This window comes from Hippocampus guttulatus, chromosome 6 (assembly GCF_054856545.1).
Source record: "Hippocampus guttulatus isolate MCC_2025c chromosome 6, RoL_Hgut_1.0, whole genome shotgun sequence".
Lineage (NCBI taxonomy): Eukaryota > Metazoa > Chordata > Actinopteri > Syngnathiformes > Syngnathidae > Hippocampus > Hippocampus guttulatus.
This window is the reverse complement of record NC_141266.1, coordinates 15,853,030-15,865,205: the sequence shown is the minus strand read 5'-3', so window position 1 is coordinate 15,865,205 and position 12,176 is coordinate 15,853,030. Positions and strand designations below refer to the sequence as shown.

The 12,176-nt window shown below is 44.8% G+C and overlaps 1 protein-coding gene across 2 annotated transcripts in view; it reads left to right on the top strand.

The window, feature by feature from the left end:
- The window catches only part of znf804b (zinc finger protein 804B), a 45,138-nt gene extending 33,315 nt beyond the window's left edge, over nucleotides 1–11,823 (top strand). Inside the window, exons 2-5 of one of the 2 annotated variants that reach the window (XM_086112599.1) lie at nucleotides 1,077–1,214; nucleotides 6,217–6,347; nucleotides 7,317–10,612; nucleotides 10,805–11,823. In XM_086112599.1, the coding sequence (XP_085968725.1) occupies nucleotides 1,077–1,214; nucleotides 6,217–6,347; nucleotides 7,317–10,612; nucleotides 10,805–10,911 (3,672 nt within the window). In that variant the 3' untranslated portion in view covers nucleotides 10,912–11,823. Of the gene's footprint in view, nucleotides 1–1,076; nucleotides 1,215–6,216; nucleotides 6,348–7,316 lie in introns of both variants that reach the window. The other variant, XM_086112598.1, reaches the window with a different exon arrangement.
- Nucleotides 11,824–12,176: the final 353 nt, after the last annotated feature.

Below are 12,176 nucleotides of genomic sequence, written 5' to 3'. Positions count from 1 at the left end.
CCGACCTCACGTCCTGTTCCTGATAGTGCTTATCCTCATTAGGGTTGCTATTTTAGCTGACTTTGGACAAGAGTATTATCTTTGTGTGTTATACAGTATTCCACTTGATTTAAACTTTGATGGTAAATGTACCCACATCCGTGATGATTTCAATTAGACTCCATCTTTCATCATGAGAGTCACAAGTCACCTCCAGCCTATGATGAGAGCTGCGATACAACTGGACTGATTTGCTCATACAGACAAACCATTCATGCCTACAGGCAATTCAGAGGCTGCAGAGAGCCGAGTATGCATGTTTTTGTCATGCGGGAAGAACTCAAAAAGGTGCAAGGATGAGAATTCTAACTCCAACAGGAAGGCTGATGCTGATAGTTGAGGGTGCCATGCTCAACACTCCCCCATTAGGTGGCTCAACTGGACTCGGTTCGGCAAAATGAAACCATCATTCAAGGTTGTCAACGCGTATTTTAAAAAAAAAAGTATTTTCCTCTATTCTGTCCAGGAAGTCATGATTTCACTTTTTGTACAAAACAAGAAGGATGGGGGAAAAAAATGGCATCGAAGTCATAGCAGAGTTGCCCGTCATAAATCCTGTCGGCATTGCTTATTTAGATGCACAGTGTGGACTCCATCAGTACATAGGGTAGAATAACATAACATGAAGAAGTCAAACTTGTCTACAAATGTGCCGCACCAGTGGCTGAATGGACATCAGACAATTTGACATTGTGCCGTGGAACTTACTATGCAATATCGTGCAATATTTTGTCCTTTTCCCGCATTGGAGGGTGTCACCAAGTTCAAGTCAGCCTACACATGTATCCAATGAATTTGGTAACCTCAAGCCAATGCTACAGCAACCTACTTTAATAGAACGCAGTTTAATGGCCATAGGCAGCGCACATGTCCGAGTTCTTACGAAGAATGTCTCCGGGATGCAGATTAGCTGTACATGGCTCGCACTCTAAGCCTTTATGTTTTGTCGCTATTTTTTTTTGCCTCCGTCGCCTTTCGTCATCGTTCTCCCTTGTTCTATCTGACGTAGTGCGTGTGTGTGTGTGTGTATCCCACAGGAGCGTGCCGAGCGAGCATTGGGCTGCTCAGCGGAGGATCTGAAGTCTCTTTTCTACTGCGAGCTGTGTGACAAGCAGTACCTGCGCCACCAGGAGTTTGACAACCACATCAACTCCTACGACCACGCACACAAACAGGTACATGACGAGCGGCTGGAAAACACAAACGGGCATTTCTTATGATCCCCCCTGTTGCGGAATTATGCGTTGATGTAAGGCTGCTTTTCATGCCGACTTGAAGAATGCTGCAATGCAACCGCCCTACCGAGCACGCATACACAAGCTCATCACATTTCAATTTCAATCAGGAGAAACTAATAAGAAAACGAGAGAGATGAGAAATGACGAAAGGCTATTAATATTTGATGTGAAGAGGAGGAATAGACTGGTACTTAGACCCCAGCAGGAAGCACATGGCCTTGGGATGACATCTTATGAGTTCTGACGCGAAGGAGCGATGACATCAGTGATGAAGAGTGAGCCTCCAGGCAGAAATGTATATTGATGTGCATTAGAAGAGATGGCCATTTGCATTGGTGGAGGCGGGTCAAAACCGTGCCAATAACGGGAAGACAGAGTGAGGAACGTTTGAGTTTCATTTTCAAATTTGCAAGCTCAATTTTTTTTATTGCTGAAAGTATGTATGAAGTCTCCTTAGACAGATGCACAAGGGCGAGCGTGAAAGGGAAATGTTGAAGCATGGGTATTTATACCTTGTTCAAGGACAACCGCAACAATACTGTACTGCGAAATAATACATCTATTGAAGTCAATTGTATGTAGTTCCGCGAAATAAAAAATTTAAGTGTAATTTCTTTCACATTGAGCCATCATCATATTTTTCATGAGCGCAATTCACGGAACTAAGACCTGCCGCACACAGAAAGACAATCGGGCTGTACTGATATTGCCCCTTCCCGACCAAGGATGTCAAAAACCAGACCATCTATAGGCTCCAGCACCCCCCGCGACCCTTGTGAGGATGAAGCGGATCAGAAAATGGATGAATGGATGATTTGACCAAGTGACCAACCTCTCATTATTAATGCATGCAGTACTACTATAATATAAAATGGCAACTCTTAGTAATAATAATTTAGAGATATATTACTTTGTATAAGAGCATTTTTGTTCTAGTTTTCCATTCGTATTTCCTTCCAAATAACAACCAGTACACACACACACACACACACACACTAATAAAACAAAAGCAAAACTATTAGTCATGACTCAAGTATGATTGTATTATTCCAGTTTGGACAAGATGAGGTCAATGGTGCGTTAAGAAAAGGCCCGGCAGCAGGTTCCCTCCTGTGCTCCGCTTTCATTCCCATTTCCATACGCAAGCTCTGCTTTAGACTAACAAGCTGAAAGTTCCGCTCTCAGAACACTCGCGTTCGGCTTTGTGTTGTCATGCCAAGTGGTACAATAAACGTACAGACGTCTTAGCCGCGCACAAGCAATCTCTTAACCGAGCCAGCCCGCCTCCCGCTTCCAGACGCCCACACCGGGCCATGAAATGAACATTAAATAAGACGGTTCCCGCACTGTCATTGTTCTTTGGAAATGAATTGAAGCAACTGCAGGCCAATGTTAATGCTTTGCTTTAGCCAGCGGCAAGCACATGAAACAAGCTGCATGAGGCACTGAGCTGACAGTAGCCACTGGCGCTGGGAGAACACACACATACACAGTGGCATGCACGCTGGCTGCCGAGCAAGCAGACGGCAGATGAAATTCCAGCTGAAGACGGCTTCCCCGCAGGAGTATTGGCTTTGGAAAATGGAAGCTGATTGCATTTGCGACGTCTCCTCACCCTTACCATCGATTCGGGGTTAAACCTGTCTGAAAAGAGCCCGTCTCAGCGTTTAGCACTCATGGCTGAAATTGCTTCGTTACAACATAAATGCTTTCGTTTAAATAAAGAGCAATCAAGACATTTGCATGGAGACATCCGCCAAAATGAAGTGAGGCAGCAAACGGCCCGAAGCTGTGCACATCTGAAGGAGTATCGATTTGTGTTGATTGAACTTGACAGCCCATGGCGAGACGGACACGTCGGGGAAAGCGAGGGGACATGATGTCAGAGACATATGACATAAGAGTCCTCTTCAAAGGAGGAAAGTGAGCACCTGAGATGTTGTTGCCGACGCTAAATATAGCAATGGCATTCATTCTTATGAGAGAACAATAACCTGGTGATGTGATTCCAGCACGAGGGAGCATCTTCGCATATTCTTTCTGGCTCTCATCATCATGTACAGCCTCGAGCATGGCCACTCTCGTTCTACGCCCGTCTTCCTTCCCTCATCCGCTCTGGTTCATGATGTTTGCACCCATGTTTGAATGCTTAATATTACTCAGAGATCTGCCATGAAAGACCCTCCAAATTTGACACAGGCCCTCAAATCAAACACGCACACAAGCTGACTCCAAGTCCATCCTCAGGACACAAGTAGGATTTAATTGAAGATCTGAATATAGTATTTTGATTGACACTGTTTGAGAGATATCGATTAACTCCACCAAACATGGTTAGCTTGTTAATTAGCAGGCCCTGTGCTTATCTCCACAATCAATTTCCATGAAATTTCTTTGAGGGGTGGCAAAACAAACTAGGGAATGTACAGACAGATTAAGATAAATTTGCAAACTGATTCACCCTTAACAAGAGTTTTAAAAAAAGGAAATGAAATATGATAATAAAAAAATGTTTCAAAGTACATATGTAGGCTACATTTAAATATTACTGGTATGCAGTTCGGTGCTCTAACCTCCGTCCATCTCATGGACAGAGTGGATATAATATTATAAATTATCTTAACTGTGATACTCTATCATCATAAAAAAAAATGTTTTTTTTTATATTGTGTTAGTTCAACAAGGCAATAAGATTAGAATATACCTCTTTAATAGTAATAGGTAAGCATTAATATATTAGCGCAAAAATTATTTTTGGTTCCTTTGTTTCTTTCCCCTTTTAGGATTCTGTAAAACACACACAAGCAATTTCCTCACAATTTTGGTTGGGTGGCACATTTTAAATTTTATGATACATGTCTGAAAACAAATTATTTGGGGAGTTTCAGCCCTTCTATTTTATATGCAATGCTACAGTATGAAAATGGCCCCACCCACTTGTTCATACCTACTGGTAATTGTCATAATCCAGGAAGTAGCCTCTTAACAAATACACAACTTGTTGTTGCGGTCTATAGGAATAATTTTTGTATACAGTACTTGTATTGGGTGTTATTAGCTGGATGCTAATCCTGGCACATCGATTTAAAAAAAAAAAGAAGCTCCAATACAAAGTGCTTCTGCATTAGTGTCCTCAGCGAGCTGATAGTGGGATGTTAAGCATCAAATAATAATGTAAAAAGACAAGCACTTGTGTAAGACTCAGCACAGATTAACCTGACGTCTGTCATCTCCTGCGCTAGATCGAGGTGTGAAAGAGAGTGAGTGTATAAATAGATCCAATGTCTGAGGGGCTAATCTGATGTGTGTGCATGCAAGTGCCTGTGATACATTCTGGATGATAGGTGGGAATGAGTAACACCATGTGGGGGGGGGGGGGGGCCCACCTGACAGCATAACAATCATATTGCGAGTTATACTGCAGAAAAAAAATGCAATCATATGTCACGTAAACACCAAATTGTGACGGTTAACGCCAAGATTTCCACGTGTTTGGTTAGAGAGGGTTGGGAGGGATGTCTGTGGACAATGCCGCAGCTATTCCCCAACTCCCGAGTCCCTCCTTCGCCTTCAGATGCAGACAAGCAGACAAAGACCGGCACATAAACATGCTCATGCACACATGCCAAGCGTGGATAAAGGAGGGATTACAGTGTGTCAGAAAAGGAAATCGGAAAATAGTGGCGTGAATCCTTGAGAGAATCGGCACAACTTCGGTGACAGACACATTTCACCTACGTAGTAAACACGCACGCACACAAAGCACAGCTGGTTGTGATTTTTCACAGCACTGTGACGCATTCATGGGGTTGGGCCTTGAACCCATCGCGGTTGCTGTAAATACACACAATTTCCTTGTCTGTTTTAATGCTTTGTGTACAATTCACACATTGACTGGGTACTTAATATGTCAAAACGAATGTCAAACTCATTTTTGTGGTGAGCCTGACAGGGGCACAAAGCCCAAGACAACTTCGCCTCTAAGAACGGTGGGATACACAAAGCCCTCCACTAACATCGAATCAGGCATACGTCTTGGACATTAGGGCATAAAGTCCATTAGACAGGATATGTATAACAACAAGCAATTAACAAAATCTCCCTGACAGAGATGCCAGATTTTTTTAATAGATCATTTTGATAACGTGCTACTGTCAAGACATAATGGCTGTTTTAAACCACAAGGGCAAAAAAAGTTACTCATTATTTTTTTTAATTGCAAAGAAAAAAACAACCCTGAAATAGATGCTAGTAGATCAGAAGTTGAAATTGTTAACCCCTTAAACCGAGGGCAACTTTGCCGAAAACGCCTGTGGAAAAGTGCACCCAAAGTCAATTTTTAGCTATTCTTGAACCATTTGGAGTATCAGCATAGTCACTTTTTGAAATATTCAAAATGTCACATTATGAATATTTCTCCCATAGAGTAAGAATTAGTGTAAGTGCTCCCGTCACTGACCTATGGATGTTTCACAATATCTGCCTTGAAAATGGATTTAGAATGTTGATTAGGACTTCAAAACACTACAGGATCAAAGCTTAAGTCTCCCCAAGCTTCGGTTCAAATTTGACAATTGTAACATGGTACCCTATCCCATTCAAATCTCCAGAAACTCAGCTTTTAAAATATGTATAACATGTTAACACATGACAACGTGCATCAGCGATTTGTTTTGACAGATGACGGCCTCCTCGTCTTGAAAATCATAAATTTCACTTTTGGTGTCGAAAAGTCGCATCATCATTCATCACGTTTTTATTTTTTGGTTTGTGCTCATGCTGGGCATTGATCGAAAGGCGCTTTCATCTATTCTGAATGTGGTTAATTGGGCACATGTTTTGAGGAGAAACATCCAAAACTGCTAGATGCAATTTGAAAATCAAATAAGAGGCTTGAGGGGAGTCACTCAACCTTTTTCTTAATATGTGTTTACTGCAGAGACTGAAGGAACTCAAGCAGAGGGAGTTTGCTCGCAACGTGGCCTCTAAGTCATGGAAAGACCAACGCAAACAGGAGAAAGCTCTCCGACGCCTGCACCAGCGTGCACGGCTGCAGCAGGAACGCCAGCGGTGAGTGTGTGGACGTGTAAAATAAGATCAGGACTCCACAGAGGTTAGAGTGCGTCACATCAATTCAATGTTTCTTCAATTTGATGGTTGCATGCACTGATGTGGGAGCACTCAGTCGCCCTCGATGGGCCACAGGTGAAGTAAATATAACATGAGCATACTGGCTTTCTTGGAAAGGTGTTTTCGGGCCACGCTGATATGAAAAAAAAGAATGATGTGAATCAAATATTATTGGGAATACGTTTTTAAAAGGAAAAAAATTGCAGGAAAAAGTCATCGTTTCACAAAGTAAGAGTGGGCATCGTTGTCAAATGGTGCAGCATCACCTTGAAAGAAATAAGGACCCCTTCCCCAAAAGATGTTTCCTTTACCCCTCTAGAAGAAAAAAAATGTGTGCTAATATATACCATATACAATATCCCAACAGGTATTTGATGAGCATTCCAGAACTTTCTCAGTCTTTTTTTGCCACCTGTCCAAGCTTTTTTTGAAAATAGTTTGAGCCATAACATTTTAAGTATTTGGTAAAAACAATAACATTTGTCAATTTGAATGTGAAATATCATGTCTTTGTAGTATATTCAATTACGTACAGGTAGAACACCATTTGCAAATAATTGCCATCTGCTTTAATTTATCTTTAACACAACATTACAACTTCATGAAATTAAACAATTACAGCATAACTCTGCATTACCGTAACCAGAAAATATGATCAAAGAGAGCAGATCTGTTTATACTTATTTGATAAGTACAATATTTTGAGGTGAAAAATGGAAACGATTGTCTTCTGTTTTTTAATTTTAATATTATCCAATCAAAATGCCATGATCATGTTTGAAGATGATCAAATCTGCTTGCAATCGTGAAATTATTTTAATATCGCTTGACAAAATTGACACTCAGTGTTTGTCCAAAGTGATTGAATGCAAACAAACTGAATATGTTGTGCATTAACTGTCATTACAGTGGCCAAGGGAGGACTTTTGAGCTCCAGACTGCTGTCAGGCTTGTCAGCCAGCAGCAAGACAAAAGCACCGCGCACAAAGCCTGCAGCCCTGTGGACAAATTTGAAGCTTTCAAACACACACACAGGCCCCCAGCCAAACACGGTGGTACGTCTCCACTGAGCCACCAGCGAGAAAATCCACGCCGGCCTCTCTCCCAAACACCACTGCTCACTCCGACCGAGTCCCTGCTAATCACTCATCCAGAGTCCGATAAAAGTCCTCCTGTGGGCTGCCAGCTGCCTCTGGAGGGCCGGGGGAGAGTCGGAGGCAGGCGTGGGGTGTCCTTCTGTTTCTCGCGAAGGGGGCCGCGGCTGGAGCCCTCCGCCTCAGTTTTCTCTGACCAGGAGGAGGAGGAGAAAGAGAGGCGGCAGCAAATGAGAAAGCGGATTCAGGGCCTTTTGGAAGACATTGAAAGGGAAATTGAGGGTGTTGGTCAAAGTAAAATGGGAGGAAAATGCACAAAGGACGCCGAAATAAGGGAGACGTTGAAAGATAATCAAAGCAGTGATTTAGCACACTCAACGTCACATGATGAGCGAAAGCAGGCACCAGGAGCAGGTGTCGGTGCGCACATATCCGTTCTGTGTAAAGATGGTTCCACCTGTGTTCCATGGCCTGTCAGTTTACTGAAGTTTACCAAGTGTGAGCCATGCATCTCTTATAGCTGCAACCCAAACTGCACAAAGCAACCCCAAACGGCAGAACAACTTGCACAGGATCAGCTATGTGATCTCCTGGATGAATTGAAACCAAGTGAGTCAGCTATTCTTACATCAGACACTCATTACTGTTTACAAAAAGGGATGAGTTCCGCGCACGAACCGAGAAAAGCGGAGAATGTTGAGGCAGAAGCACACCAGTTTGTCGAGAACAAAAACCTTTCGTCGTCAGGGGGCGGATCAGAAGGGCCGTCACGCATGCTAAGTATAGAGCATCATGTGCGGGCGCCCTCCTTTCCATTTGACCCCACTCACAGTGACAGCTCTGACACAAACCCCCCGACTCCTCCGGGAGACAGATTAGCAGGCACAGGGGGGATCGAGGAGAGAGCCATCTCAGCCCTAAGCTGTAAATTAGAATCTGTCACCAAGCTTGGCACACGCAGGACATGCATCGGCTCGGCAAGGTGTGAGAGAGAGAGCGGGACCGCGTGCAAGAGTGCCAGCGATCCTCATTCGCAAGGAGGTATCTCGTGCAGAAAGAGTAAACACAGCACAAAGAAGCCCAAGCTGGCAAAGAGAAAGACGGGGAGAAAGCGAAAGTCCGCAAATGGGCGCAAATCAGTAAGATGCAAAGTGAGGAGTGTTGTCTCTGCAGTCTCCAATGTGATCGCCAAAGGACGAGAGACTGGAGACAGTTGGCGAGACAAAAAGGGACAACGGGAGATGGAGGCAAGAGGGACGGTTTGGAGAGCTGGGACCAGCTGCCTTCCAGAGAGAGCTGAGACCAAGCCAGTCTATGTCTCTTTCAGGAAGATGAGGCCTCACAGGAGTCTCTGCTCAGCATCCCAGTTCTTACTCGGCAGGGAGAAAGGGGAACCCTGCCGCGCCTTTTCCCAGTTTACCGGATGCATGCCTGACACAGAAGGGGAGCCAGACCCCCGGAGATCTCGTTGCTCCTTACACTCTTTCTCAACAGGATCTAACACAAAGCTGTTTTGGGAATCGGGTCACCATAGCAACCCCAGGAGTTTCATTGACTGCAGTTACCCTGACAACAGCTGTAGTGGCAGCCCGGCGAGAAAGAGAAAACTCCTCCACGGGGACAAGAGATTCATTCACAGTAACAGAAGTAGTTTAGGACGTTATGGGGAGACAGACAAAGGAAGAGAAAGCGGGAGGCACTTTGGTTCCAAAGGCAGAGGTTTGGTCTCGAACCAGTGGGAGTTGACTGAGGACAATGGCAGACTGAATTCTGGATGGAGATGGAGAAAGAAGGCGCTAGGATGGGAGTGGGGAAGTCGGTACAGCATAAGTCCAAGCAGCAGGGAGAGGACAAGCAGGAGAGCAAGCATGGAAGATGTAGATTGGGACAAGTTGACATTGGGAAGTAGTGACAGTTGGGAAGAAAGGGGGACACTCAGGTCCAGCTCAGGGTCCAGGACCGGTACCGACAGCAGGAGGAGCCCCAGCTGTGCATGGGGATCTGCAGGCACAGGACGCTCGAACTTTATGTGCGTGCCTAGCCCTGAATGGTGGACAAGTCGGCGGGTATACAGTCCGCCAAGGGAGTTCAAACCATACGAGTCCAGCAGATGCCACGGGCCACGTTCCTGCAGCCCATGCAGCAGCAGCAGCATCAGCAGTGTGTCCGAGCTCAGCTGGGAGTGGAGCAAGAGCAGCACCTCCTCAGGTATGATGCGCGGGAGGCTCCCATCTGAGCTAAACGCACAAAGTGAAGTCACATCTCTTTCAGCCGACCTCACCTTCAGCGCTGGAGATGCTTCATCAGACCCCACTGCACATATCTGTGACAGCAAGACGTCTCAGCTGGAAAGGACCAAGTCACTGTCCGACTGTGATCATGGACCTCTTGTTTCTACGACCACAAACAAAAGCATCCCATGCCAAAGTGATTCCGTGTCACAGAAACCAATGCGGACATTGCAGCTCCCCCTCATTGGGAAGCTCCCTGCAATCCAGACAAAAGCCAGGAGGAGAAAAAAAGAGTTGGAAAGAATTCAGAGGGAGGGTGGTGATGAGGAGGTGAGTCAGAAGTTGGACAGTGAACATCCTTTGGGCTTGGCTGAGTCAAACCAAAGCAATACACCAAATCTATGCGCCGTGGAGATGAGGACTGATGACAAGAAGACAGGTGCAGGGCCAGCTCAGCCAATCAGCTTTAGTGCAGAGGAGATGGACAAGTATCAGCTCCTGCAGGAACAGGCCAGAGAGCACATGCAGAAAGTTCTGGAACAAAGTGAAGAGAGCACAGATGTGCCCGTGGGGACAAACCTCACATGCGCCACGCAGAAAGACGACTGTGGGACTCCAGAGGAGGCGTACATGCCTCGACCCTCAATCAAGGCTACACAGAATCCTCCCACAATGCCAACAGGTCCCAATCCCCAAGAAAGACTCCTACGCATGAACCCACAAGAGGATTTTGCGCCACCTTTGGCTTTGGGTGTCCCCAGCCTTCCTCCCCTTGCATTGACCCCTCCTTTCGCCAACCTCCATCATTTAATTTTACAGCACCCAGCTTTCTCCACAGTTCATTCCGCCGCCTCACACCCCTCTCCTGATGTCCAGCCAGGTCAGCTCGCTCACTCACTGACCCACCCCCACCCGAGCCTACCTCATTACCTTCACCCTTCTCCCGTCCCTCTCTCATCCCTCTTTCCCTCCATCCTCCTCGCTCACCACGCCGTCCCTTTCCTCCCTCCTCCACCTCCCCCGCCAATCTCCTCCTTCCACGCAAACCCTCTCACTCCTCTTTCCACTCTAGCCCTGCAGCCTTCCAACAATCTGCGGCCTTTCATGGACAGAGTATGGCGAGTTCGGTTCCAGCAGAAGGCCTTGGAACAGTCGCAGAGCTGCAGCCATGTTCATTAATTTTTCATGGCAAGAGAGAGGACGCTATTAGAAATGTGCTGGTCAGGGATCAATTTGAGGTCCTCTCCCCACATACAGTGTGTTATTGACTGTGTTTCAATTGAAAATGTGTTTCTCCATTAATCCCCTGCCGCGTGGCAGCCGATAGTGACATTTGCTTTCGCGATCATTCAACCTTATAATAAAGGGAAAGGTGCACCTGCTATTTAAAGACAAGCTGGGCTTGCGTCATCTTTCTTCTTTGTATGTGGCCCGCTACCTTTGATGTGTAACATGCATGCCCCTGATAAGGAGGCGAGAGGAAATCACGTTGCTTCTTCTGCCTTGGTTCCATTTCACACAAGTGGTGAAAAGTATGACTTTCAAACCATCAGAATTGAAGTTGTAGCGCAAGCACTATTCTTACTTGGACACATTTGAATTTAGCAGTAGTGTGTCTTAAATTTGGGGAAAGATTTGGGGGAGCTCCCTGAAAAAGCTTCTCTTTGTTTTCGAGAATTAACGAAGGTATTGAAAATGTAATCCCCTACCTCAAAACTCTTTACAAAGTCATGAATTTGAAACTTCAAGACAATAACCTACTAAATTGTTGTAAGAACATGTTGAGCTAGAGCCGTACTTATACGAGCAGCTGAATTGCAGTAGGTGTCACCTGTATATCTGTGTTTTCTCGACATGATTTTGTATTTTGTAAATATTCTAACAGAGTTTAAGTTACAACAAGATAAAAACCACAAGATAAAAGCCCATCCATACTTCCCTGTCTACTTCAAAACATCAAATGACTTTGGTGACAATGCCACATTTCCCTACCCACATGTATTTATGAAAGTTGTTGCGGCAGCAGTCTGATCTGTGCTGAATTAAAACACACCTTGAATAAATAACAATGCTCCCATGTTTTGTGTGTGTGTATGATGATGATGATGATGATGATGATGATAATGATGACCTTTATAGTAAGTATAGTAGTTGAAGTAATTGTACTTTTCAACACCACATTGTTGTAATGTGTCGGATACTTCAGGACATCAACTAAAGTGGGTGTTATTTATTTTGGAACGCAAGTTAAAATATCTGACAAAATAGGGAAAATATAACAGATAATATAATAGGTATTGCATAACCAGTGGATCACCGTGTCACCTCTGGGTAAATAGATGTCACCAAGCACTCATAAAGATGTAATTTTCAGCCATCACTTTACAGTGGTGGATCGAAAGTGCTGCCTCATCTTTGGTGGTTTAACACCATGGACGGGCAGT